This window comes from Spea bombifrons, chromosome 1, assembly GCF_027358695.1.
Source record: "Spea bombifrons isolate aSpeBom1 chromosome 1, aSpeBom1.2.pri, whole genome shotgun sequence".
Taxonomy (NCBI): Eukaryota; Metazoa; Chordata; class Amphibia; order Anura; family Pelobatidae; genus Spea; species Spea bombifrons.
In genome coordinates, this window is record NC_071087.1 from 90,673,368 (window position 1) to 90,701,271 (window position 27,904).

Genomic DNA, 27,904 nt, shown 5'->3' on the forward strand with positions numbered 1-27,904 from the left:
CATTTTTCTACCTAAACAGAAATTAAATAGACCATAATTTTTGCGTTAACGGTGAAGTGCTCCAAAGTCTACTTTAGTTTTTCTAAAAACTAAGGTGATTTTTGGCTCAGTCAGCCTTTTTAGTCGGACGCTTTCTAATATTTTCATTTGTGCTGTTCTTTTCCTCTGGTTGCCTGGAAAGCTTTGCTTTGACATCTGGAGAAGCAGCGACCTTTTCCTTTACTTCTGTTGGATCACACGGACAGCCAAACAACAGGCGACCCAATGGAGTCTCGATAGGTTGGAATGGAGAGGTTGACGAACGCGTCAGCATCATTGTCACCTAGTTGTATGGCAAGTAGACAGAACATTTTGCACATAATCGTTAACGATTTTCACTATCGATTAGTTGGTCTGGGTACAGCACACACTATTGTTTAAAAGTTAAAGAGATGCTACCTAGAGATTACTGCTGTAAGGTATGTGTTAACTCCCTCCCACCCTTCGGTCTGATTCCGTCCCCAGTCTCTCTCTCATCCAATCATTAACTACCCCATTCCCCTCATTAACACCCTCCCACCCTCCGGTATTCAAATTAAAATAAAAAATAAAAACTCCCTACCCTCTCTCGGTCGGTCCAGATTAATCAAAAATAAAATCGGCCAACTAATTGATTATGAAAATAATTGTTAGTTGTAGCTCTACCTAGGACTTACCTTAGTAACTATAAGAAACATAGTGTAGAATAACATGAGGTCATTTCTTGAAATGGGGAGATACTGGCCATGCTGCAGGGTAAACAGAACTGCTCCAACCAAGGATATTTTCACTGGGCTGCAAGAATAGCAGAACACATTACGGGTAATCTTGTACATGGTAATAGCTCTGCCATGGAACATATAGCAAAGAAATCCAGGACAGACAACAGTTGGCCTTATCAGCCAATGCCAACGAGATGTATTAGCATTGTGTAAGGAAGGACTTGTCACATAGATCACTCATTCTATTCAAACTACAGCGTCGGTAACGATGAAGATTCTGAATTGGTAGCTTTACACAGAACCTTAAGCTATATAGTAATAATTGCTGTTCACTTACTAGGACATTTTTAGAAGTTCGTTGCTTTCTGGCTTCCAGACACCCCTCACTAACTGTTCAAAGTTGGAGATCAGCCCACCTCCAGCAGCTGAAGACAAGGAAAACACAATAAAGGATGTGTTTTATTACACATTATGTACACCATTGTAGCTAATTTTTGTTTAGCAAAAAACACTGTAGTTTAACCCATTAGGGCCTGGGAGGTTTTTTTTGTAATTTTAGCACATGTTGGTTAAACCATAATTCCTCTTTTTCCTTATTTAATAATCCCCTAAAAAGTATACATTGTTTTGTTCAGGAAAATGTATGGCACTCATTTAAAATCATAGAAATAATACCTAGTGATAATAGATAGCCAATTTATTTTTCTCCTGATTACAGTCATACTTATTTTTTATGTTCAAGAGGGCCACCTCCTTCGTTTACATACTACTATTTATTATATTATTTATTCTTACAGTGGAAGGGCTTAAGGACACTATATATGGCTCAAGATCCCTTTGGGGACCTCACATATATTTTGTTATGCCAGTGATGATCTCCGTTTTGACCTTAAACATATCACCACGAAGATGTCTTTTCTCCAAAATAAAGACAAATGAGCGAGTTTATTCTTGGCTGCTTGAAACAGCCAATCAGTGGCAGGAAAGCACTCCCTTTGAAATCAATGGAGCACATTCCATAAATATGCATGACGGGACCCCTGGAACTCTTTTCCTAGCCAGAGCTGAAACTGGCAGAAGGCAAGTATACATTGCATTTATTCTGACAAGCAGGATATGCGTTTGGATGATGAAGGCCACGGTTACTAATATATACCAAGTCTACTTCTTCCCTGTTTCAAATTTGAAAACCATATAAACATTCAACGACCACATCTTGGAAATATCAGGGCTATACTGAGTGTCATTTCATACAAACCTTTCATAATGGATTATTGGGCTGCCACAATTAGTGAGTCTCTACAACAGAATCTTTGAAATACATTGTTAAGGAGTTTATATTTGAAAACTTTCAGGGCTGAGAGATCCCAGGTAGGCATAGGACTTAATAGTTACTAGAACACTATTCTAAATGCAATGCAAGTACCTTTACCAAAAGTAATTTTTCCATATTACCTTTTGTCCAGCCTATAGCAATCATGACCAACCAGGCATCCTTAAAATGGCTGTGGGCATGTGTCACACCAGACAATATCTTCCATGTCCTTGTTACTTCTTTCAGTGCTGCAATAATGACTTTGAGTGGAAGGAAACTTGTGCAATTGTAGAACAGGTCCGAAGGAAAATAATAAACCAAGTACCTGAAAGAGAAAAAAAAATACAAAAAATGAATTAAAATTGTAGATGATAATTATGTAACTGGCAGCACAGTATTATTTACTATATGATTCTAACATAATGCAAAGTTGAAAAGAAAGTTCTACGACACAAATATCACTATGTTATACTCAACTAAATGGGGCCCTTTCCATAGCAAGAACTACTTATTATTAATGGATATATTGTAAACATTTTATTCATGTATTTGCTTAACCCCTTAAGGACAATGGGTGGTCCCTAAACCCATTGAAAACAATGTCATTAAGGGGTTAAGCTTTGAGTTTATTTTTCCCACTTGTTTCCGTCTGTGCAGGAAATTAATTATTAACATGAATTATATATAAATGCATTGATCACTCTGCATTTTAACCTGTGTACTCATTTTATTGCAAGTAGTTTTAAGTTTGACTTGATCAAGGGGAAAAAAGCTAAATGCACGAAAAAATGCTTGCAAATTCTATTGCTTTTCATGTGCATTATGAGGAGATCACCACCAGATGGCAACATTTCAAATGTTTTACAACAATTGAGCTAGTTTTATCAAAGTAAATCTGTACATCATAAAGAGATGATTTATAAAGACACGGAGGCGAGCATTATGCTTATCTCTTTTCTTTATTTCCCTCAGCAGCAAGGAAAGAGAAAAAATATATTAAACGCAAAAATGCAGATACACAATACACCAATCACAAGTATACATATATATCCAATGAGGGACCTCCAAGAATACCCCTCCTCTTCCTATATAAGTGCCTGCATCCTGAACACCTTCCTCTTTTCTTTGCTGCTCCCTCAGAGATAAGTATTGACGTTTTTATTCTGTAATTTCTATCGGTGGTTTAGAGATTTGCCGTCTCATTTGTGGTTTTTTCCCCTCCCCTCCGTTCGGAGGGGCTGTCCTGCCTTATTGTGTGGTCTTAGCAGCGGTTGCCTTGTGCGGTTCCTACCTTTTTTATGTGTCCTGCCGCTCGCCGTTCCCCTTGTCTGCCGCTTTGCTTCATTTTCGGCGGCCTGTTCCTCTCTCCCCTTTAGGTTTCGTGCATGCGCGCACTGTTCCGGACGCGCGGCAGCCATTTTTGTTGAGGTAAGCGTTCGTTCCTCCCTTGCCAGACCTTACGTACGGCCGTTTCGCGTCACGGCGGCCATTTTATTGCACTACCGTTTTTATTTTTCTACCGTTTTGCTGTGTTTGCTATCCAGGTTTCTTCTTTGTTCACCCAGTCAGGCTAGTATTGTTTGGGATTATGTTCCCCAATAAAGCTGCTTCATCTGCTGAATTGCCAATGATGTCTGGTCAGGTTACTGATGACCCTCATGCTGAAGGTTCAGGCCCACATGATTCCCAAGGGGATTAACTTACTTCTCAGGAATTTCATTCGTTGCTGGATGCCACTATGTCCAGATCAGTTAACCAGGCCCTGCAGTCTGCTATGGGTATTATGTCCTCAAACATAACTCAGTCCATTGCTTCTGCTTTTAAGGCAGTACAGTTCCCTGCCATTCCTCCTAACCCTGGCTTTACTGGACATGGCACTTCAGAGGGTCTTCCAGGCCGTAAGGCTTTGGCCAAGTCTCACCATACTGCGCCTTTGCCCTCCAAAACTAAGACGGACATGGTACGCCCTGTCATTGATGACGTGGTTACACCACGTAAGAGAGCCCAACATCAGGCAAAATCGATGCGTAAATGGAAAAAGGCAAAATCCTTTTCCGACTCGTCCGACTCTGAGTCGACTTCTGAGGAGGCATCTGATATTTCAGACCAGGCTGAGCTTTCCCCCTATGAGGATGCTGCTCCTGGTGATGGGGGCATAGATGACCCCGACCGACAGGTTATTGGGGAAGATACTATTGTGGACCCTCAGGGCGAACCCCTGTTTGATCCAGATAATTTGCAGAACCCCAGATCAGCGGAGTGGTTCCCTTCACCACATGTTGCGCAGTATGTGGCCTCCAGGGTCCGCAAACCTTTAGATAAAGTGGCTAGGAATAAGTTGCGGGCTGAATGCCCTAGGCCATCTGTGCCAGATGACGTCTGTGCCACGCCTGAGGTTGACCCCAAGATCGCCCAATTTTTAGGCAAGACGGGCTGGAAGTCTAAGAAGGGTCTGGAATTTTCCCTTAGAAATTGCCAGGATAAGATCCTGGATATCCTGGGCCCAGCTACTAAAGGCGTTTGAGACTGTAGAGACGGCTCTCTCTGATAATGCTCCGGTGGACCTGATGGAACTTCGTGGCTGGCTCCAACGCATTATCTGTCTGGTTGGCAATGCCAATACTGCTGTGGCCTCTGAAAGGCGCAAAGCCATTCTGCTTAAGATCGAGCCAAAGCTTGTCAACATGGCGGTGTCTGAGCCTGGCCCACAAGCAAAGGGTCTGCTTTTTGGCGACTCCTTCGTCAAGGACCTTGGTTCGTTCGTCCATACTTTTACAGCTTTGGACAAAGCGCAGTCTAACATGCGCAAGCTGTTTCGAGGGAAGGTTTTTGGCGGGGCCAGTAGACACAGGGGCCGTCTACCAGGCCGTAACTCCAGGGGACCATCCCAAGGTCCTCGAGGCCCCGGTCTCTCCAGATCACATTTTCAGGACCACAAGCCGACGTCTTCTGCCTTCTTCCCCCAGTGTCAGCGACCGTGGCAGAACAGAGGAGCTAGAAGATCCTACCAGGGCAGACGCCCTTATGGTAAGTGCGCGTCTAACCTCTTTGCCTCCCGCGTCTCAGGTCGGGGGCCGGCTGCGTTTCTGCTTCGAGGTTTGGAGATCCCTGACAACGGATCCCTGGGTTCTGGACACGGTATTGGGCTATCACATAGATTTTCTTCAGACCCCGGTTCAATATGTGCTGCCCGGGGTGATTCGGTTCTCGGAGACGGACAAGTCTCTGGTATCCGAGGAGGTTCAGGCTCTGTTTACAAAAGGGGCCATATGCCCTATTCCCGACGCCTCGCCGGGTTTCTTAAGCAATTTGTTTTTGGTGGCCAAAAAGGGCGGCGGTGTTCGTCCAGTGATCAACCTTCGCCCGTTGAATGCCTTCATATCCTACCAACATTTCAAAATGGAGGGCATTCATTGTCTACGAGACCTGTTGCAGGTGGGGGATTGGATGGTCAAACTCGATCTCCATGATGCGTATTTGACAGTCCCCATAGCAGCAGAGCATCAGGATTTCCTTCACTTCCGCTGGGAGTCACAAAGGTGGAAGTTCACAAGCCTGCCATTCGTTCTCTCGTCGGAGCCCTGGTGCTTCACCAAGCTTCTGAAGCCGGTGGTGGGCAGGTTGCGAGCAAACGGCGTGCGCCTAATCATTTACTTAGATGATTTGCTCATTATGTCTCAGGAAGTGCGTACTCTGCAGCTTTATCTGTCGTGGACCGTATCCCTCTTGCAGAACCTGGGTTTTCTGGTCAATTGGAAGAAGTCGGATCTCACTCCCTCTCGATCTATGGAGTTCCTAGGATTCCTGATCGACTCCGTCCACGGATCCATGCATCTTCCAGGTTCCAAGGTGAAGTCGATCAAGAGAGAATTTAGGAGGATTTTGAGACGACCGACTATTTCCATCCACAGCCTGGCGCGGATTATAGGGACTCTATCGGCATCAATCCAGGCCATTTTTCCCGGTCCTCTGCACTATCGTGCATTGCAGCGACTGAAGAATCGCTCATTACTACAAGGCCTTTCTTACGACGCGATCGTTCCGATCGATTGCGAGGCAGCGGAGGAACTCTCGTGGTGGCTGACCCACATGGATGCCTGGAACGGGAGGGCGATATTCGGCACAGCTCCAGACATAGTCATAGAATCCGACGCCAGCCTAGAAGGTTGGGGAGCGAGATGCGGTCGTTCTTCCACAGGAGGCAAGTGGTCGTTGAGGGAAAAACAGCTCCATATCAATTGTCCGGAACTTCTGGCAGGGTCATTCGCCATTCAGATTTTTTTGGGACATTCCTCCAACTGCTCCGTGCTTCTTCGGCTGGACAACGTCTCGGTGGTCAGGTATATCAACCACCTGGGCGGGACACGATCTCAGACGCTGTCGAGTCTGGCGACGGAGTTTTGGCATTTCTGCCTGGCTCACAGCATATGTGTTCGAGCGGAGCATATTCCCGGTTTGAGCAATTGCGTCGCCGATTGGAACTCACGCCATCTGCAGGATTCCGGCGACTGGCGCCTACTCCAATCGGTTTTCCAACGGATATCGGATCTTTGGGGTCCATTCGAGATCGACCTGTTCGCCTCTCGGTTGAATGCTCAACTTCCCAGATTCTACAGCTGGAGGCCGGACCCGGAGGCTTTGGCGTCGGATGCGTTTCTCCAGGACTGGTCGTGCCGCGGGAGTTACGCGTTCCCTCCCTTTTGCCTTCTGGCGCAGACTTTACTCCATCTTCGCCGGTGCAGCACCCTTCTGGTCCTCATTGCTCCTTTGTGGTCCACTCAGCCATGGTTCCCTTAGTTGCTGGAGATGCTCGTGGACATTCCGCGCATGCTTCCTCCCAGTCTGGACCTGGTTGTGGATTGGGAAGGGTCTCCTCATCCTCTACTTTGTCAAGGCCTTCTCCCCTTGTTGGTGTGGAGGATTTCCGGGGACCCTGGTATGTCCATGGAGTTCCGAGATCAACTCAGGACCTCTTGGCAGGGGCTTGGGCACCCGGAACTAGACGGGCTTACAGTCATGCCTGGCACGTGTGGGAACGTTGGTGCGTGGGACAACGTGTGGATCCCGTTTCGGCTCCTGTAACGATGGCGTTACGTTTTCTCACGGAGTTGTTCGACGGAGGTTTAGCATATCGCACCATCAACATTTATAGGTCCGCTATCTCCGCTGGCCACGTAGGTCTTGCGGGGGTTCCATTAGGGAAACAACCGGTTATTTGCCATTTGCTTAAGGGTATGAGGTTGTCTCGCCCGCTTCGTCCTAGATATTCGGGTTTCTGGGACGTCAACATTGTTCTCGAGTTTCTGATTTCGTGGCCCGTTAATGCTTTGCTGTCTCTTCAACAGTTGTCTGCCAAGTTGGTCATGTTGTTTTGTCTTATATCCTGCAAGCGTGTCGGATGTTCGGGCATTGGATATTTCGTCTAGATCTTTTACCCCGGAGGGTGTTCGGTTTGATATTTCGAGACGGACCAAGACTTCTCTTACTTCTGTTTTTTTATCCCTTTTTTCCTCTTCAGCCTTGATTGTGCCCTGTGGAATGTCTTAAGGCGTATGAGGCACGGACTGCTACTTTTAGGGACGGCTCGCGCCCTGAACTCTTTTTGTCTTTTCGTAGACCACACTTACCTGTGTCTACTACTTCTTTGGCCCGGTGGGTCAAATGGTTTTTGGACGCTGCGGGTGTCGATACTTCCGTTTTTGGCCCTCATTCTACTAGGGGGGCCATGGCATCTAAGGTTGCTTCTTTGGGATGTCGATTGGAAGATCTCCTCAAGGCGGCGGATTGGTCCAGGGTGTCTACGTTCCGGGAATTTTATTTTCGGCCTTTGACTCATTTTTCTGCTACCGTCATCGACCAGCTTTAAACTAGCATAATGGGAGCCTCCGTGTCTTTATAAATTGCTAGATTTTACTAGTTTATGACGTAAAGTCATGATTTATAAAGACACGGAGGCGAGCATTATTCCCGCCCTGGTTTGCTATTTCTTCTTCTTTTAGGACTGGGTTTGTATTCCCGCCCATTTAATTTGTGTTTTTTTGCACTGTATTGTATTTATTATGATGGTTATTTTTGAGTTATTGTTTTATATTATTGTTATTATTATTATTATTTTTATTATTATTCCGTCTCTGGCCGTAATGTGTATTTCTGGTGGTTGATGGTTTCGGTTCAATCTCTCGATTTTCCCTTTCTTTTCAGATTGAGGTCCCCGTGATATCCGGTTCCTGTTTGGTTTGCCTTTTCCGTCCATATTGGGGTTGATGCGACGGTTTCTTCAGTTCGTCGGAGTTTTCCAGTTTCTTGTTCGACTATTTACTGCTCTTCGGTTCCGTTCAAAGAAAAGAGGAAGGTGTTCAGGATGCAGGCACTTATATAGGAAGAGGAGGGGTATCCTTGGAGGTCCCTCATTGGATATATATATGTATACTTGTGATTGGTGTATTGCGTATCTGCATTTTTTCGTTTAATATATTTTTTCTCTTTCTTTGCTGCTGAGGGAAATAAAGAAAAGAGATAAGCATAATACTCGCCTCCGTGTCTTTATAAATCATGACTTTACGTCATAAACTAGTAAAATCTAGCAATTTTACAATAATCAGTTCACAATGTAAAAATCATATAATGGCAATGTGCATGTATTTAACTACATAGGGTTTTACATATATTATATATACATATTTATACATACTAAGCACTCACCTACTTTACATGTTTAGTGGAAGCTAATTCAGCAGCCAAAAACAAAGAGGATCAATTATAACAAGTTGTAATAAATTCATGAGTGATAGTAAATGCCGTTTTGGTGACCACTACTATTTAGTAATTTTTGGGCACATGTAATTTTTCAAATGTGTATTTTGTTTTGGAAAATTCACGAAGAAATCTCAACTTAAAGCTATGTGTCTGGGTGCATTTTTCTTCGATGTTTAATGTTTAATTTAAAGCAATGTTCACTATATAAGAATGAAGACGCATAGCAGACAAAATGTATTTTAAAACTGTAACGGCTCCTTAAAGTCAGCCTTGCACGATAGATTTTTCATACATGTCTCCCAATAAAGTGTGCAAGGTCAAAAACCTCTGTGCACTGTAGCAGTATTGCTTGCAAGAAGAACAATGAGTTTCGCCTCAATTGCAGGTTTTAATTTAGTCTGCAATATATTTCATTTGAATTTATTCCCTGTTCCTAAAACGGCGTATATATGTTTTTCTATTCCATTGAAAAGAAATGTGTATTTTTTAATACACGTATATAACTTACCATATTACAGATGCTAGCAGAATATTAGTACCATTTGAGAGAAATAATATAGGAGGTTCAGCAAGCATTAGAGATGACAGGATTCCTCCACCGAAGCAGTGCAGCATGGCACTGAACCAGCATGCCATGGGACTCCTCCTTGATACTTCCACAGCTCCTGTGACATAAATGCCGTTTATGGTAGACAAGGAAAAATTTAGGTCATGATCTCCCAAAAACACCTGTCATATACTCCAGTAAAAGAAAAAGAAAACAAGATGTTATTAAGCGTATGCCTGATAATTTATTTCACATTTAGTTAATTGTTGATTCAGGACAGTCTATCTATATACACTTATGCACACTATTGGTTTAGCTGTGCCACGTCCAACTGTAAGTGCATCCAAACCTTTTAGACTATCCCTGTGGAAGATACTACACCATTCCCAGTTTATTTGTTTTGACATATTTTAGAAGCTATTAAATAGAACATTCTACTGAATCCTTTGATGAGCCTGTTTTATCCAGCCCGCTTGTGAGTGGATCTGACACCATATTACTTTTTTTCAGTGTTAACATATTGCACTATTATTTTATTTTCCCCCTATGTATTTGCAAAAAAACCAGTAAGATTGGTCAATCACTACACCATGGAATGTGATACTAAGCATTCGTACGAATTTCATTTTTTGCCATGTTCGTTTGTATTAAAGTCCTAAACCGAGATGGGACCCCCAACAAACCAAACAAAAACTAAGCAGATAATTCTGAATTTCCGTTTGCATTTCGTTTGGTTTTGTCGATTGGAGGCCTGGACAAAGCAGTGGATAGTGGGGAGAAGTGAACCAAAATAGAAGAAAAAAAAAAGACATAAGTGAAGAACAAAAAAAAAGGCAGGACAAGAAGTGGAGCTGCAGAAAAGGCGATGGGAACACAGAAGGTTGAGACACATTGATAGTGTGAGATTGTAAATTTAATTTATACAGCTTCAAATGCCTTAACCAAACATTCATGCATATTGCAGCATTTTACAATTACGTTAATATAGACATTTTATTAACTGCATACCTTAAAAATAAAGGCATTTATCTGCAGTGGCGTCGCTACAGGGGGGCAAGGGGGGGCAATTGCCCCCCCTAGGATATTCCTTGCCCCCCCTGTTGCCCCCCCGCCGAATTTGGAGCCACCCAGGACAGTCCCCTTGACTGCTAACGACGGCATGGTGCCGTCGCTAGCAGTCCCAGTCAAGTGCCAACGACGGCACCATGCCGTCACTAGCACTATCTTACCTTGATGGAGGTCTGTGGACCCCCATCACCACCTACCCCGGCGATCTGCCCCTCACACTGAAGGGCATCACCGGGGCCACCCGATCCGGCCGGTGACGTCACCGCGCAACTTTATTAATAACTGACAATTGTCAGTTAAAGCGGTATGGGGGCATGCTGCTTAGATGCCTGTATCTCAGGCCACTGATCCAACACAGTTTTGGTAAATCAGCCCATAGTGAAAGACGAATATTCTACTAGGGCATTTTTTTTTTAAATAAGATTTATTGGTCACATATAGAAAAAATGCGTAGTACATGTGTACATTCCAGAAATCACAAACATTCAATAAAGCACAATACCGGTCAAAGGAACAGCTCGTCTGAAATTGTTCTTATAATAGAGATAGAGTGATATCTTCACAAGACGGAGAAGGCTGTGTAGATAACGTATCACTCTCATGGATACATACAAATTGGGTGGTAAAGTTCGATTGAAGGATGTGTGAATGCGTGTAGAGATGTCAGCATAAAAAACTAAAGAAAAAAGGAAGTCCCAAGGACCAGCTGTGAACCATAATACGGAAATAACAGTGCACAACGAGAATATAACATTATGTTTCCCATGGTTACCATACGAGAGTACGGTGTCGTGTGTAATATGTAAGTATTAAATAACACAAAAAGGAAGAAGAAAAGAAAAACAACAAAAAAGAAAAACCAAAGGAAGTGCCATATGCATGGAATACAGCAATCTCCAGCTATCTGTCTTTTTCCAAGAGATATGTGTCCCTTCGCTATCTAAAACCATCCGGTCTGATGGTAAAACCTAATTCCCCTCAAGAGTAGGTGACCGGCTAGCGACGCGGGGCCCAGGACGCAGGAGGAGCATGTCACACCCGGGGCCCCCCCACCCTCCCTCACCTATCTGATAGGATGGGCAAATTCAGGTATGGTAACGGCAAAAGGTGCCAAATCGTCCACATCTTAGTGTGAGCTTCTAAACGATCCGATTTAGTGTATGTCAATGCCTCCATATGTTTAATAAAGGTAAGGTCGTCTCTGAGTAGCGACAGGTTCGGTATGTTAGTGGATCTCCAATGTCTTGCTATCAGACGTTTTGTCGAAGTGAGGATGTGCAAGGTCAGAGGTCTATAACACGGGGCAATCCTTTTAGGTAGCATGTCTAGCAGTCCAATTTTAACAGTAGGAAGTATCTTAGAGTCTAGAAAGGAGTTAAGGAGGGCAAAAATGTGCCTCCAAAATGGTTGTATAGCAGGACAATGCCACCAAACATGACTCATCGTGCCAGGAGCACTTAGGCATCTCCAGCAGAGGTTGGAACAATATAGAAAAATCGCGGCCAACCTAGTCGGGACCATATACCATTGAAAAAGGACTTTCCGATTGGCTTCAAAATGGTTACTGCAACGTGAAATGCCAATGAATCTAGATACCGCGGACGACCAGTCCTGGTCAGAGAACTCTGTGTTGAGTTCCTTTTCCCAAGCTTTCATGTAGGCAACTTGGTTGGGTAAGTATGTGTAACAATAGCATCATAGCATATGGAAATGGCATGTTTGGTAGAGCCCGGGGAGCGTAGGAAAGCCAACAGTCTGCAGTTTCCGGTACAGTCTGGATGGGAGAACACCGTCCGTAGAATATTTCTTAGTTGGAGAAACGTGTAATGTTCAGAAAGGGGGAGGCCAAATCTGGCTCTGAGGTCCGCAAATGACATCAAGCCAGACTTTGTCATGGGTTGGCCAATAGTGTGGATACCCAAAGGCATCCAAGTGTTGAGACTAAGATCTTTAGAAAAGTGGGAAAGCAGTGATAAAGGGGCATGGGGAAGAGCAGCCGGGAAGGGCAGAAGCCTGGATATAATCTCTCTCCAGACGCACAGAGACCACCGAGTACTGGGAAGGGCCGATTTTAATTTCGGGAATAAAGAAGGTGGGAACCATAGCAATTCTGTAATTTGATAAGGTGACGTAAAGGTAGATTCTAGTTCCAACCATTTAGGGCGTTCAGAAGCTTTGAATGCTGTAAACATCTGGGCTATCAGTGTAGCCTTATAATAGGATCGGAGGTCTGGAACCCCCAGTCCTCCCCTACGTTTTGGAAGTTTAAGAGTGGACGCGGCTAATCTCGGTTTTTTATTGCCCCAAATGAATGTGGAGAATGTCGGAAGGAAGTGGTATGGGGAGCGCGCAAAAAAGGTACATTAATTTAGGGAGAGCAGCTGCTAGGGCATTTTTAATCGCATGTTTAGCGAATAAATACATTATTATTTCCTCTGAAAGTTTAATCACATAAACAAAACAAATAAACTTTTAAGAGACTTTGTTAAGCTTACATCTGTGTCACATGACAAGTGTTTCCAGAAAATATACATATTCTTGTGACACTATACAGCACCAGCGAGTTGTTTTGTGTGTATTCCATGCAGGAACAATGTGTAAATTGTGTGTGTATGGGTCACTGGGGTGGATTATATGAAAAGCAAGCTGAACCAATGTTTTAACTCTAGTTTTGCAAGAGACTGAATGTCAAGTGCAAGACTTTGAAGCCTGCAACAGGTGCAGGCAATGCACATTTAATATCCTTCAAGCCACTGAATCAGGGGAGAGCAAGTTTTTCCGAGCTCGCAGGGCAAGTGGCCTTACAAAGATCTCTGAGCCAAGTGTGTCATGGCTGGGGGAGGTTTTCCTCCTATGTATTTTGTCTGGGGGAGGTTTTCCAAAGCCTGTCTTAGCTGGGTCTGGGCTGGTTCTGGCGGAGAGTTTTAAGTCAATGAGATGGCTCCAATGGGAGCTAGCTTTATTCATATGACAACATATGAACGAGCTTTAAATTATAAAATAATTATTTATGGCTAAAGTTTAGGCAATCAGTAGGACTAGGAATTATGCTTCTAGTGCTTTATTTTGTTGAATATATGTGTATATTTAGTTTAAAATGTGTATTCAAAACATATTTTGAGCTGTTTATTGTTGGCTGGTATACATTCCCAGAAGGTGTGTATAATAATTCCATATACCAAATAACACTATGCATAATTAAGATTCCTTATAGGTAATCTATTAAGAAAGCTATTGTTCAATGATTCTGTTTAGCTATGTGGATCATATATTTTAATTAACTGGGCTTTGACTGAATGTACTTGGCAGCAAAATAGATTAAACTCATATACGGTTCATACTATGCCCATATTAAGAATAGCCAGAATGAACATTCTTCTAGTCTCAAATTTGTGGGCCCAACTACTTTATTTTCAAAGGCAGACAGTCAGGTATAGAAGTGCATGGGTGATATATACGGTCTGCTTTGGCTAATATTATTAACCCTTACAAACAAAGTTAAAGCCCCAGGCAAGAGGAATAAAATGGCATTGTGAGACTAGCAAGTTGTGTCATTGAGTTTCCAGAAGAGCAGGTGCTCCAACAGCCTTATAAAATCCAGGCCAGTATTTCAAAGGTGAAACTAACTGCAGTTCACCGGCCTAATTAGGAGGGTTTAAAAAGACAAGCCTGGTGTAATTCGGTTAACCTTCTTATCCCAGCTGACAAAATTGCTAATCCAAAAGATTGTGGGTTTTTATTTGGTTGCAGTGTTTATGTTGGAAAGTGGGAAAGCCACCTATTCCTTGAAAGAAAAGCTATTGTTTATTTAGGGTGCAGAGAGGCATGGATTTATTTTTATCTTGTATAATTTTTGTTGCTGTATTTAAGAAAATAAATACTTCAATTTAAGATGGAGCCGCAATGTGCTTTTATGCTACCCTAGAAGACAGTGGTTCTTAAAAGATCTAAGGGACTCAGATCTAAGGGTTGTTCTGTCACAACAGATATGCAGTGGGAGACTACCGTATATTTTAACAAAAAGTATAAACATTTTAGTTCAAACATAAGTTGCTTAAACCACAAGCAGCAGTCACAAAGCAATGAGAAGCAAGAATAACAGGTTTAAGAATAAAATGTGAAGAATGGTATCTGGACTAAACAAGTAGACATTTATATAAAATATATATTTGTTTTAGGACAAGTAGGGCTTTTATTTGAAAAAAAAAAATATATATATATATATATATATATAATATACACACATACACAGTATCTCACAAAAGAGAGTACACCCCTCGCATTTTTGTAAATAATTTATTATATCTTTTCATGTGACAACACTGAAGAAATGACACTCTGCTACAATGTAAAGTAGTGAGTGTACGGACTGTATAACAGTGTAAATTTGCTGTCCCCTCAAAATAACTCAAACAGCCATTAATGTCTAAACCTTGGCAACAAAAGTGAGTACACCCCTAAGCAATTAGCCATTTTCCCTCCCAGTTGTCATGTGACTCGTTAGTGTTACAAGGTCTCAGGTGTGAATGGGGAGCAGGTGTGTTAAATTTGGTGCTATCGCTCTCACACTCTCTCATACTGGTTACTGGAAGTTCAACATGGCACCTTATGGCAAAGAACTTTCTGAGGATCTGAAAATAAGAATTGTTGCTTTACATAAAGATGGCCTAGGCCAGGGCTTGACACTAGGGCTGCAACAACTAATCGATAAAATCGATAATAATCGATAATAAAATTCGTTGGCAACGAATTTCATTATCGATTAGTTGAATCGATTATTATCGATTATAAAATGAGGGTTTTTTCAGAGCAAACGCTCTGAAAAATCCCCCTCATGATATAATCCGTTTAGTCTGACTCACCGTCTCACAGCAGCAGCTCCTACTTACTCCCCCTCCCTGTAATCACTGTGACAACTGGCCCCGCCCCTTCCTTCTCCAGGCCAGAACCACATGGTTGTGACACTCATCTAACTGTAAGTATATGTATATATATATATATATATATGTATATATATATGTATATATATATATATATATATATATATATATATATATATAATGTGTATGTGTGTGTATATAAATATTTGGGCTACTGAAAGTTAGGGGAGGTGGGGGTTAATTTAGGGGCAGTTATGGTTAGTGGGTTGTTTAGGGTTAATTTAGGGGCAGTTATGTTAATAGGGTGTTTAGGGTTAATTTAGGAGCAGCTGTGGTTAATGGTGTGTTTAGGGTTAATTTAGGGGATGCTGTGGTTGATGGGGTCTTTAGGGTTAATTTAGGGGATGCTGTGGTTAAGGGGGTGTTAAGGGTTAATTTAGGGGCAGTTATGGTTAATGGGGAGTTTAGGGTTAATTTAGGGGAATCTAAATCCTGGGGGCAGTGAAGTGACATATCTGGGGGTATAAGGCATATACAGTATATAAGGCATATGTGGGGAGGGCAGTGTGGCATGTCTGGGGAGGACGGAGTGGTGTATCAGGGTGTATAAGGCATATCTGGGGGTAGAGTGGCATATCTGGGGGTAGAGAAGTGGCATGTCTGGGAGGCAGGGTGGCATGTCTGGGGAGGATGGAGTGGGGTATCAGGGGATATAAGGCGTATCAGGCACAGTGGCAGATGTGGGAGGCAGCGTGGAGTGGCAGATGTGGGAGGCAGCGTGGCATATGTGGGAGGCATTGTGGAGTGGCAGATGTGGGAGGCAGCATGGCGTGGCATATGTGGGGAGGGCAGGGTGGCATGTCTGGGGAGGATGGAGTGGTGTTTCAGGGGGTATAAGGCGTATCAGGCACAGTGGCATGTGGGGGGTAGAGTGGAGTGGCAGATGTGGGAGGCAGCGTGGCGTGGCAGATGTGGGTGGCAGCGTGGAGTGGCATATGTGGGAGGCAGCGTGGAGTGGCAGATGTGGGAGGCAGCGTGGCATATGTGGGGGGGCAGCATGGCATGTCTGGGAGGCAGCGTAGCAAGCCTGGGCTCAAATGTGCATATATTGGGGGGCTGGTTGGGAAATAAAGACAAGAAATGTATTATCAAAGTTTTTTTATTCTGCTGTTTGTATTTAATATCATTTCTTTAGTAAATTATTTTAAATAAATGAAAAATTTACATTCATTTTTTTTATCCGATTAATCGAAAAAATAATCGGCCAACTAATCGATTATTAAAATAATCGTTAGTTGCAGCCCTACTCTTGACACATTTGTTTTTAATCTAGGAGGCAGCTAAAAAAAAAAGTTTTTTTTAACCCCTTCAATCCCCTATAGACGTACCGGGACATCCAAAAAACGCCTATTAAGAAACCCCTATGGACATCCCGGTACGTCCAACCCTTCTTGCAGCGTCAGGGACACATCCCTGCCGCTGCACGGGAGATCAGGCTGTCGTTTGACAGCCTGGACTCCCCACTGACAGCAGAAGGACCTCTAACCATTGTTGTGTAAAAAAAAAATATATAAAAAATACAAAAACAAAAAAAATTATATATATATATAAAAATATAATAAAACCTTACATCCCATTGCCCTAGCATAACATCTAGCCAGTATAACCCTCCTGCCCCCGTTCACAACCCCCAAACCCGTTAAGCCATAGGCATAAAAACTATACAAAAAATGTACACCTTATAGTATGTTCCCTGGTGCTGGGAAAATCTATATAAATTAGGTATTCTTGAAATCAGGACACCTGAATTGATAAACTTGGAGGGTATTTTCCATCACTTTACATAATTTTGTGAGGATTCAGAGGGAAAATGTAAAAAAAAAAAATCAGTTTTTTTTCTAATTTTCTCTAGTTTTTACTAAATTTCTCATTCTACATTTTCAGCTAATCATCCAACTATGGTATCAAAAGAAAGCTCTATCTCTCCTTGAAAAAACAATATATAGTTTACATGGGTACACTACTCACAGGAAAAGAGAATAATCTCTGAACCGACATAGCGCAAAAATGGCAAAATTGCTCTGGACCTTGAGGTACCAAAAACCCCTGGGATTGAAGGGGTTAAACTAACAAAGTTTTATTTTCAACGACAAAAAATGATTATGTCCCAAGGGAATTCCCCCCCCCTCTCCCTTAAATATAGGTCCACTTTCCTCAAACCCTCTTTTTAAATACTTTTCGCTTTTCTTTTTTCCCCCACTCTCCTCCAACATGACGATCCTCTCCCCGTCACGAGGAACTCTTCTGTGAGCCCGCCTCCTTGAGCCTCACTCAGCAGCACGGTGTGTGCAAGCCGTCCGGCTAACAAAATAAAAGCGGCCGGCGTGCACACATGGTGGTCTTACCACCTCACCTCGCGGGCACGCTACGTTCACGTTGGTCTGCCGTTCACGGACTGGCCCACCGGGTGGGCTGGCAGACCAACGTAAACGTAGCGCGGCCGCGAGGTAAGGTGCTGCCTCCGCGGGCCGCACATTGGGCGCCACAACAAAATTCTCAGTCGCCATGGTGACCTGGGATTTGTCGAGCCCTGGCCTAGGCTATAAGAAGATTGCCAAAACCCTGAAACTGAGCTGCAGCATGGTGGGCAAGACCATACAGCGGTTTCACAGTACAGGTTCCACTCAGAACAGGCCTTGCCATGGTTGGCCAAACAAGTTGAGTGCATGTGCCCAGCGTCATATCCAGAGGTTGTCTTTGGGAAATAGATGTATGAGTGCTGCCAGCGTTGCTGCAGAGGTTGAAGGGGTGGGAGGTCCGCCTGTCAGTGCTCAGACTATACGCATCAAATTGGTCTGCATGGCTGTCGTCCATATACCGTATATATATATATCTCAGAATCTGCCTTCAAAAATCAATAGTGTATAAAAGAGCATGTCCATGTGTTTGTAATGGTATTATATGAGTATTGTCGCAAATAAATATTTTGCTTATGTTGCTTTTGTATGGATGTTTAATTCAATTTCCATATTCACACATTTATGTTGCACACTGTATCATATGACGCAAAAGCATGGTGTGAGTTCCCTTTTAACAACTCCATCACAAGCGCCTGACTGGCATTAGACCCACCTTAGTTCCTCTTCACAAAAAGTAATCAAGGTACTAATATACCGTTTGGGTGTGCTATAGGGTAATTTTACATTTCAGTATTATTATTCAGCCTGGTACAAAAATATGGTATGACTCAAAACTTATGCGACTTTCTATATTGCACTTAATTACACATGTTGAATTACTACAGTTTTGTACTAAAAGTTTTCAAAACTCAAGATGTATAAAAAGAAATTAAAAAAAAAAAAAAAAAAAAGACAGTAAGTTTCAATGTGATAACAAAACTTGCAGCGAGGCAGCCAAACTATATAGGAAATAATGAATGCATTCCTGGGTATATGTTACATGTTATTTATAGAGTGCCAGCAAATACCACAGAGCTAAACTTAACTTCCACAAACACATGGATCTTGCCATATCTGATCAATGCTTCAGATATCATTAACTTTATTTGGGTTTATTCACTAAAAGAATATAGTTTCAACTTCACTATGCATTATGAAGATCCAGTCCCAGTGAGCGTCTACTGCAGGAAGACTTTGGCTGGCCTGTACAATGCATAGTTAAACCAGTGAGCTCTTCCTCCAGCAGAAGCTCCCTAGGGTTGGACCTTCATAATGAATAGTGATGTCAGAGAGTTGAAACCACAAATTCCATGTTAACTCTCACTTTACTGCATAGAACCCTCTGTATTGGATAGACACCACTGAGAAGAAAGTTGGAAAATGCTCACTGATTATCTGAATAGGGTAACTATACTTGCAGTAATGTAGTTACCTTTGGCCCTGCCTTAGGCCTACCTACAGCACACTGCCTGCCGCCCCCCTCCGCACTGCTTTTCTTACGTCTCAGCATCGGGATATGATGTCATATGCCAGTGCTCCAGTTTTAAATAAAGTGCGCCTATGAAGTTCTCTCTTTTTAGCAGCCCATTGAGTAGTAGCACTGCAGGCCTAAGGCTCCTTGTTATCCGGCAGACCTAGACAGCCTGGGCCAGAATATGTCACTGCACACTGGGTTGTTTATTATTTAAGTATGATTAATACATTCATACTTAAATAAATTCATAAGTTGCATTGCATACAGGTTGTATTCATTATTACTCGAATGGGGACAGAATGTGGTTACCTCAAAAAGGCATATTGAAATTCAACTTTGGAAAATAAAATTCAGTATTTGTGTGATAATGTAATGTAGTAAGAAGATAAGGTCCTGAGGTGTACCCAATTTTTGAACTAGTTTACTTAAATGCTAAAATGTCGTTTCCACACTTCGTGAGCTATATTTCTATACCAGCTCAGAAGTTTTTCTGCAGCTCAATTGTTGAATTGCCACATAATATGTAACATTTTGATCCTATTTATGCATCACAGTTTTGGTAATTCTGAAGTCAAAAATAATAAAAGTGACAGCCTACATTTATTTTCTTTTTCTTCTACTTAATATACAGATAAAAACCTAGAATATTTTGCAACCCAAACTTGCTAAATATCTGTTACATGTTTTTAATCACAAAAGCTTACGCAAAACTAAAATAAGGAGGAGGTTGAGAAATTATGCATTATGTTTGATTAAAAACTTAGTTTTCTATTGGCAACTTGTTTGGCAGATGTACCAAGCTATTTCTAGAGACAGTCAAACAAATAGTGCCTGCCATATAGGGCGTGATACTAAAAAAAGGTTAGTTACCAAGTCCTTGTAATTAATTTTATTTCATGGAATAAAGCATGACAGATTCTGTCTGATTACTTAGCAAAGGGCATGCCAATCCAATACATTTTGCATACAGGACTGTGACAGAGGTAAACTGTTCATCATTGCACAAATGAGAAAGCTATATTCTAGTCTGTTAGGTATATTAAACATATTTTGATCAATGCTATACCAAGTAAATCCCCCCAAAAATGTTATACAGGACCAGTGACATACCTGGTATGTCATTTTTAAAATTGCTCCTCCCCCCATCACCAGGATTGCAGGCACACCCCTGGTGGTCTGCTTACAGCCAATCACCCCATTTCTGTGCATGTGATAATTGCTGTATATATTTTCTCATTTCATCAGTTTTTTACTTGACAGTAAGGCGTTTGTTTTTTGTTTCTGGTTTTTTAAAACCCTAAAATATCAAATAGCGTGGTGGGTCATTAGTTAGAGGGACATTTGTTACATAGGCAGGGGTTAAAAAAGAAAACCAAACTTAAATGAAAATCCTAGGCATCTTAAACATGTAAATATGGTTATAACCCCCCCCCCAATATATATAACTGGTGTTAAGAGGGATATTATGGCTTAAGGGCCACAATGCAAAAACATGACAATAACACTGGTCCTAATAGGGTTAAAACTGAGGTTGCATGCTATCAAAGGAAGATAGGGGGGTTCATAAAGAATGTCCTTATAGTGCAACAATTATACAAAGCAACGAAATGTACCGAACAACCTGGAGACTTCTGCTGCACACGGAACACACGTGAACAATTGAGCTCACAAACCCAACTGTCAAACTTACTAGCCATGCCTTTCATTCTGCCAGTGGATGGCAGCCTAAAGCACCGCTAAATTACCAGATTTTACTAATTTCATGACAAAGTCATGATTTATAAAGACACGGAGGCGAACATTCTCTTTCTTTATTTAACAGCAGCAAATAATGCAAGGAGTTAAACTTACACAAGGTTAACCAATCAAAACTTACAGCAACTCCCCTCCACATAAATATGCTGCATTCTAGTCCCACCCCCTCTTTCTTTGGGTGCAGGAAGATAGACAAAACTCTAATAATCCAATAGAGTAAAAAAACTGTAAAAGGAACAACAAATAACCGGAGCCAAAAATCTGAAAATATAGACTCTGGAACCATCCAGCTTGAAGACGTCTTCTTTAAACTAGAAAATAAATAAATCAACAAGTGGTAAGGTCATGTAAAATATTCAACAATAAAAGAAGTCTCCTTTACGTGGCAAAATAATATAGGTTATGTAGCTATAAAACAAATTTATAGTCAATATAATTAAAAATAGATTTATAGGGTAGGGCAGAGAAAAACAAAGTAAACAAAACAAAAATCGAGAGGCTAGAAAAGGGAGGGAATAATGTTCGCCACTGTGTCTTTATAAATCACGACTTTACATCATGAATTAGTAAAATCTGGTAATTTACAAAGACACGGAGGCTCACATTATGCAGGTTCAAAGCTGCGCTAGAACATTATCAGAAAAATGAATTGTGGGCTTAAAATAAAAAGCACGAAATGTGGACTCCCTAGACCAATCTGTGGCCTTAAAGATATCTTCCAATCTACAACCCAAAATTGCTGCTTTTGAAGCCATTGCACTTCGGGTGGAATGAGGCCCAAATATAGAAACGTCTATACCTGCTTCACTCAACACCCATTTAACCCATGTAGTTAAAGATGCAGTAGAAACAGGTTGATACGGACTTCTTGTAGCAATAAAGAGTTCTGAATGTTCAAGTTTCCTGACATTCTTAGTTCTATCCTCATATTCTCTCAAACATAAAACAGGACACAACTGAGGAGAAGAAGGAAAATTTGGATAAAAAACAGATTTTATTGATGTCTTTGTACGTTTTGAAATGTCGAATTCCACCCCATCTGGGGTAAAGGACCTAGTAGTAATGTCTAGGGCTCTGACATCCGAAACCCTTTTACAGCAAATTAAACAAAATAGGGTCACTAAATTGGCTGACAATTGACGAAGTGATAGCTCATGGTTTGCAGGCCACCTCTCAAACATTCTTAAAACTAAGTTGATATCCCAGACCTCGGAATACTTAGGACGAGAAAATCTGATGCCCTTCAGCAGGTGGCATATAAGGACATGCTTACCTGCAGGTAACCCATCAAAGCCCCTATGGCCTGCTGAAATCGCCGATCTATACAAATTAATTGTACGATAAGCTAAACCCTGCTCAAAGAGAGCAGATAAAAATGCGAGACTTGAGGTCACAGGCGCAAGAACGGGATCCAGGTGTCTCTCCAAGCACCAACGATTCCACGCATGCCATGTATGCCCATAGGCTCTTCTAGTCCCACGAGCCCAAGCTCCTGCCAAGAGTTCCGAAGTCGTATGCGAAACGCCTGTGATGCAGGTCCCCGGAAATCAGCCAAGCCATTAGCTGAAGCCGATCTTCTTGCAGTAGAGGATGTGCCTCTCCTTCCGGATTCGTCAATAGTTCGGGATACGACGGTAGAAGCCGAGGAATATCTATTAACATCTCCAACATGGAACCATGGTTGGGCATTCCATAATGGTTTTATGAGGACTATCGACGTCCCGTATCGACGCAGATGTAGTAGGACACGAGACACTAGGCAGAAAGGAAGGAATGCATAATTCCTCTGAGACTACCATATCTGAGGAAATGCATCTGTGGCTAGAGCTTCCGGATCTGGTCTCCAGCTGAAGAACCGAGGAAGTTGGGTGTTCAAGTGGAACTCAAAGAGATCTACATCCAACGGACCCCAAAGATCCAAGATTTTTTGAAAGACTTGCTGATGGAGTTGCCAATCGCTGGAATCCTTGAGATATCTCGAATACCAATCTGCAACTAAATTCGACAACCCGGGAATGTATTCCGCTTGAACCGAGATGTTGTGTGCCATGCCAAAATTCCATTGCTAGTTGGGAAAGATGTAGAGATCTCGTGCCCCCTAGGTGATTGATGTATCGGACCACCGATACATTGTCCATGCGAAGCAACACTGAGCAGTTTCTTGAACCACTCAGTAAACTTCTTAAGGCGAATGATCCTGCTAGAAGCTCTAGGCAATTGACAACATCTGGACTCGAACTGAAGATTGCTCTTCCGTTCCATGCATCTATGTGCATCAGCCACCAGGACAGTTCTTCCATCGCCTCGGCATCTATCGGAATCACGTGATCGTAGGTCAGTCCCAATTTCATTGACCGGTTCTTTAATCTTTGAAGGGCCCGATAATGCAACGGGCCTGGAAAAAAAAAAGAAGAAAATCGCTTGTATCGAAGCCGAAAGGAGACCGATCACTCTCGTCAAATGACGAATGGCGATGATAGGTCGCAACGACACTTTTTGTATTGATTTCCTTATCATCTTCACCTTTGGCATGGGAAGGTGAAGTGTGCTCTGGATGGAGTCTATTTTGAACCCCAAAAACTCCATGGTCGGTCTGAGATGGAGTGAGGCAAGACTTTTCCCAGTTTAGAAGGAAGCCCAGGCTCTGTAGAAGTGAGGTGGTCCACTCCAAATGTAAACGGAGCGTTGGGATGTCTTGAGACAGAATCAACATATCGTCTAGGTAGATGATCAAGCTGACTCCTCTCTCTTGCGTAAGAAACCTATGACTGGTTTCAGCACCTTGGTAAAGCACGTTGATGAGCACGTGAAGCGCCACTTCCGACCGCCCCAAATGAACCGAAGGAAATCTTGATGATCCTCCGCTATAGGGACTGTTAAATAAGCGTCTTGGAGGTCCAGTTTGACCATCCAGTCCCCTAAGAATAGCAGATCCCTTAGGCAATGAATGCCTTCCATTTTGAAATGTTGATATCATACAAAAGCGTTTAGAGGTCGAAGGTTGATTACCAGTCGAACCCCACCTCCTTTCTTGGGAACTAGGAATAAGTTGCTTATGAAACCCAGGGTCTGTAGAGGGATCGGGGTAATTGCTCCTTTTTCCCCATAGTGATTTGACCTCTTGACAAACCAATATCCTGTCTACCTCTGAAAAATGGATCACACGAGGGAGTATCTATTCGATACCCGGATACTGCCTGAAGTACCCAGGCATCTGATGTCAGTGCCTCCCAGGCCGGGTAAAACCAGCGTAGCCATATTAACGAGCTTCGGTTCCAATTTTAGCAGTAGCGCCTTACAGCTTTCTGTGGCTATGGCACAGTTCGCACTACCAATGAGACAAATGGCTCGTTGTACCCAGCCTCTTAGAGTCATGCGGTCAACAGGGGTGTCATCAGTCAGGGCAGTCTCTACCATATCAAAAATCTTTGTGGTAGGCCCCAGTATGTCTAGGACTTTGTCCTGACAGTTACGGAGAGAGAAATCTAGACCTTTTTTGGCTTTCCATCCTGATTTCCCTAAAAATTGAGCTAATTTAGGGTCCACTTCTGGGGTCAAACAAGCATCGCCGTAGGGCGTGGGCATTCAGCCCTCATCTTATTTCTGGTTGCCTTATCTAAAGGCTTCCATATTCTTTGGGCCACATACTGAGCAAGATGTTCGGAAGGACACCACTCTGAAGATCTTGGGTGTCTTAACACTTTCGGATCAAAGAGTGGTTCCCCCGAAGGATCAAATAATGTAGTGCTGTCTGTTGGGGACTTCACAGTCACCTCTTTTGGAAACAAAGGCTCCTGATCTATAGTATTGTGTTCTGGCCCAGAGTCGGGATCCTCGTCCTCTGACTCAGACGCCTCCTCCTGTGCCGAATCAGTCGGACAATATATCAAGGGTCCTAACCCTTTTCCAAAGTCTCACAGTTTTTGCCCTGTGAGGGGCTCTCTTATGTGGTGTAACCACGCCCTCTGCGACAGGACAAGACCTGTCCGTCAAATCTGTTTTGAAGGCAATGGATTTGCCATGCTTCGATTTATTTGAAGCTTTACCGCTAGGCAAATCGACCGTGACCTTAGACCCAGTGGGTATCTCTTGTGGGATAGAGGGGGACACCTGTACAGCCTTTAAGGCAGAGGAAATAGATTGAGAAATAGTGCTAGACATTATGCCCATGACCGAATGAAGGGCCAAGGACACTGATTTTGCCATAAAGGCATCCAGTAAATGTTGAAATTCCTGGGAATTAGCAATCTCATCATGGGACACCTCCTCAGGGACCAGGGGTGTAACTAGAAGCCTCAGGGCCCCGGTGCGAGAATCTGTTAAGGGCCCCCCACCCAACCCAACCCAACCCAACCCAACCCAACCCACCCTCCTCTCCCCCCCTTCTCAGGCTATCTACCCTCTCCCTACGTTTTTGTTTTTTTGTTTTTATTTCCTTTTATTCGCCAACCTGCCCCCCCCCCCCCGGTTATGCACATCTGCCCCAGGTTTGTCACTCTGCCCCCTGATTTGCCTTTTAACCCCCTATATGCCTCTCTGCCTCCAGAAATGCCTTATACCCATATATGCCACTCTGGCATATAGGGGGTTAAAAGGCATATCATAGGACAGAGTGCCATATAGGGGGTATAAGGCATTTCTGGAGGCAGAGTGGTATATAGGGGTTAAAAGGCATTTATAGAGAGAGTGGTATATAGGGGTTAAAAGGCATTTATAGAGCCAGAGGGGTATATAGGGGTTAAAAAGCATTTATAGAGGCAGAGGGGTATATAGGGGTTAAAAAGCATTTATAGAGGCAGAGTGGCATATAGGTGGTTAAAAGGCATATCATGGGGCACTCTGCCTCCTGAATGGGGACAGAGGTGACACTGGGGAGCTGAATGGGGACAGGGGTGACACTGGGAGGGGCTCATTGGGGACAGAGATTTCATGGGGGGGCTGAATTGGGACAGCAATGACATGGGGGGGCTAAACTTGTGAACACATAGACAAAGATTTATTTTTTGTTTAATCATTTAAAAAAGCACACTTACATACACACACATTTTTTAAAAAATACAAAAAAATATTATACAGTTTGTACAAAAAATAAATTAGTTTACTGATCTTCTACTTCTTCCACTTTGAGGCTTTTTCCATCTTGTCCTCTGGTAGGTGCAGACTGCCGTTTTCTATGGTAACATGATGTCACTGACCCGACATCCCGTGCTCCAGCAGTCTGAGTGCGAGGGGGCGGAGCTTTCACCCCTCACCCCGCTCCCAGTCTCATCATCACTAGGCGGCCATCAGATTGCTGGAAATTTAATCTAAACGGCTGGTGCGTGCTGATGCCGCTGGCCGGAGCTACTTTAATCCTTTTTTTTTTAAATGTATTTAATATGCTGGATCGGCTTGCCATATTAAAAATAAATAAAGTATTAAACTAGGTCCGGCCAGCGGCATCAGCACGCAGCGGAGCTTTCACCACTCACGCTGCTCCCATCACTAGGCGGCCATCGCACACGGCGGCTGGGTGCTGATGCGGCCGGCCCGCGCTACTTTAATACTTTTTTTTTTTTTATTATTTAATATGGCAAGCCGAACTGGCTTGCTGTGAAATTTCCTGGTGTCCCGGTGGGCCAGTCCGGCCCTGCTTGGGCCCCCTTGAGTGGCAGAACTCCAGGGCCCAGTCGCAGTCGCGAACCCGGTAATTCCGGCACGGTCAGGGACATAAACCATGGGGGTTACCCTAGAACTGGAATCATATCCTTCAGATAGTTTAGGCTTAGAGGCATTGCCACTAGGGGTTGCCCCAGGACATTGGGATTCTCTGTCAGACATCCTACCTGAAAGCAGTGCAGGCAGAGACAGCAATGCAGAGGCACAACAGAAACAACAAATAAGGCTAAAACAGTAAAATCTACGTAAGCCTTAACTGAGCACACTCTATTGCCCTAAAGTACAGAAAAAAATCGCGCCAAAACAAAGTAACTCCGCCCCTAGGACAGATAAATGTACAAACTCCTAGAAAAATGGCCGCCATAAGCACTATAGTAGCCTTTGAGACTCCAACAAAATGGCCGCCAGGAGGACTAAATGTCACCAAAAACGGTGGAAACCAATAAAATGGCCGCCGCTAGAATACACCACACAGGGAAAAACGGCTAGCAGCTCAGATGGTTGCTGAAAACTAACCAGGGAAAGGGTCCTAATAGAGAGAAAACGGAGGAGAGGGGACCCCACCGCCCCCAGAGGGGATGGAGTAAATAAACACAAGGTAAAATACACAATTAAATAACATTTAAAGCGCTCCACAGAATAGACATATATAGATTCAATATATTTATCTGGGGAGCAGCAAAGAAAGAGGGGGTGGGACTAGAATGCAGCATATTTATGTGGAGGGGAGTTGCTGTAAGTTTTGATTGGCTAAACTTTTTTAAGTTTAACTCCTTGCATTCTTTGCTGCTGTTAAAAAAAGAAAGAGAAATGCATAATGTGAGCCTCCGTGTCTTTGTAAATCCCAGCTTCTCACATGGATCCCCAGCACCCTCACTCACCCGGCTGCTCCCTGGCTGCCATCACAGAAGCCAAATAATGAGCACCATCGAAGATGGGAAACATCGACAGCTGGGAAAACTGCAGAGACATTTCGGATAGGGATTCCATGTCTATTCCACAGCAGTTTACACACACTATTCTGCTTCCCACTCACACCACCTGCACCGGGTATAAAGTGCCTCTGCGATTGCCACTCCCCTCCTTTACTGCCCCCGCCTCTGTCCTCTCATATAAGGTGAGAATCCTAGAATGCAGACTGTCGCCTTACACCATTGAACAGGACGCTTGCCACTCTCGGTTGCGTGCACCATTCCTGTAAATTGAGACATGAGGGTTAATGCTATTACACTCCCCATACTCTTTGTTTTAT

At 43.1% G+C, this 27,904-nt stretch overlaps 1 protein-coding gene across 1 annotated transcript; it reads right to left on the minus strand.

Annotated features, from left to right (window-relative positions):
* TMEM38B (transmembrane protein 38B) lies at positions 1-27,863 on the minus strand. The gene is made up of 6 exons (XM_053465874.1): positions 27,534-27,863; positions 9,320-9,476; positions 2,196-2,380; positions 1,078-1,165; positions 696-813; positions 1-322 (listed from the first exon to the last, which is right to left on the minus strand). Exons 1-6 carry the CDS (start codon positions 27,640-27,642, stop codon positions 107-109), a joined length of 873 nt encoding a protein of 290 aa, XP_053321849.1. The 5' UTR covers positions 27,643-27,863; the 3' UTR covers positions 1-106.
* Between the last annotated feature and the right edge of the window lie 41 nt (positions 27,864-27,904).

Excerpts from the sequence above, each read along its gene's own strand:
- TMEM38B (XM_053465874.1), bottom strand. The coding sequence starts at position 27,642 with ATGGAATCCCTATCCGAAATGTCTCTGCAGTTTTCCCAGCTGTCGATG. Across the intron at positions 9,477-27,533 it reads GGCAGCCAGGGAGCAGCCGG|GAGCTGTGGAAGTATCAAGG; the intron begins GTGAGTGAGGGT and ends TTTATGTCACAG. Across the intron at positions 1,166-2,195 it reads TGCTATAGGCTGGACAAAAG|CTGCTGGAGGTGGGCTGATC; the intron begins GTAATATGGAAA and ends CCTTGTCTTCAG.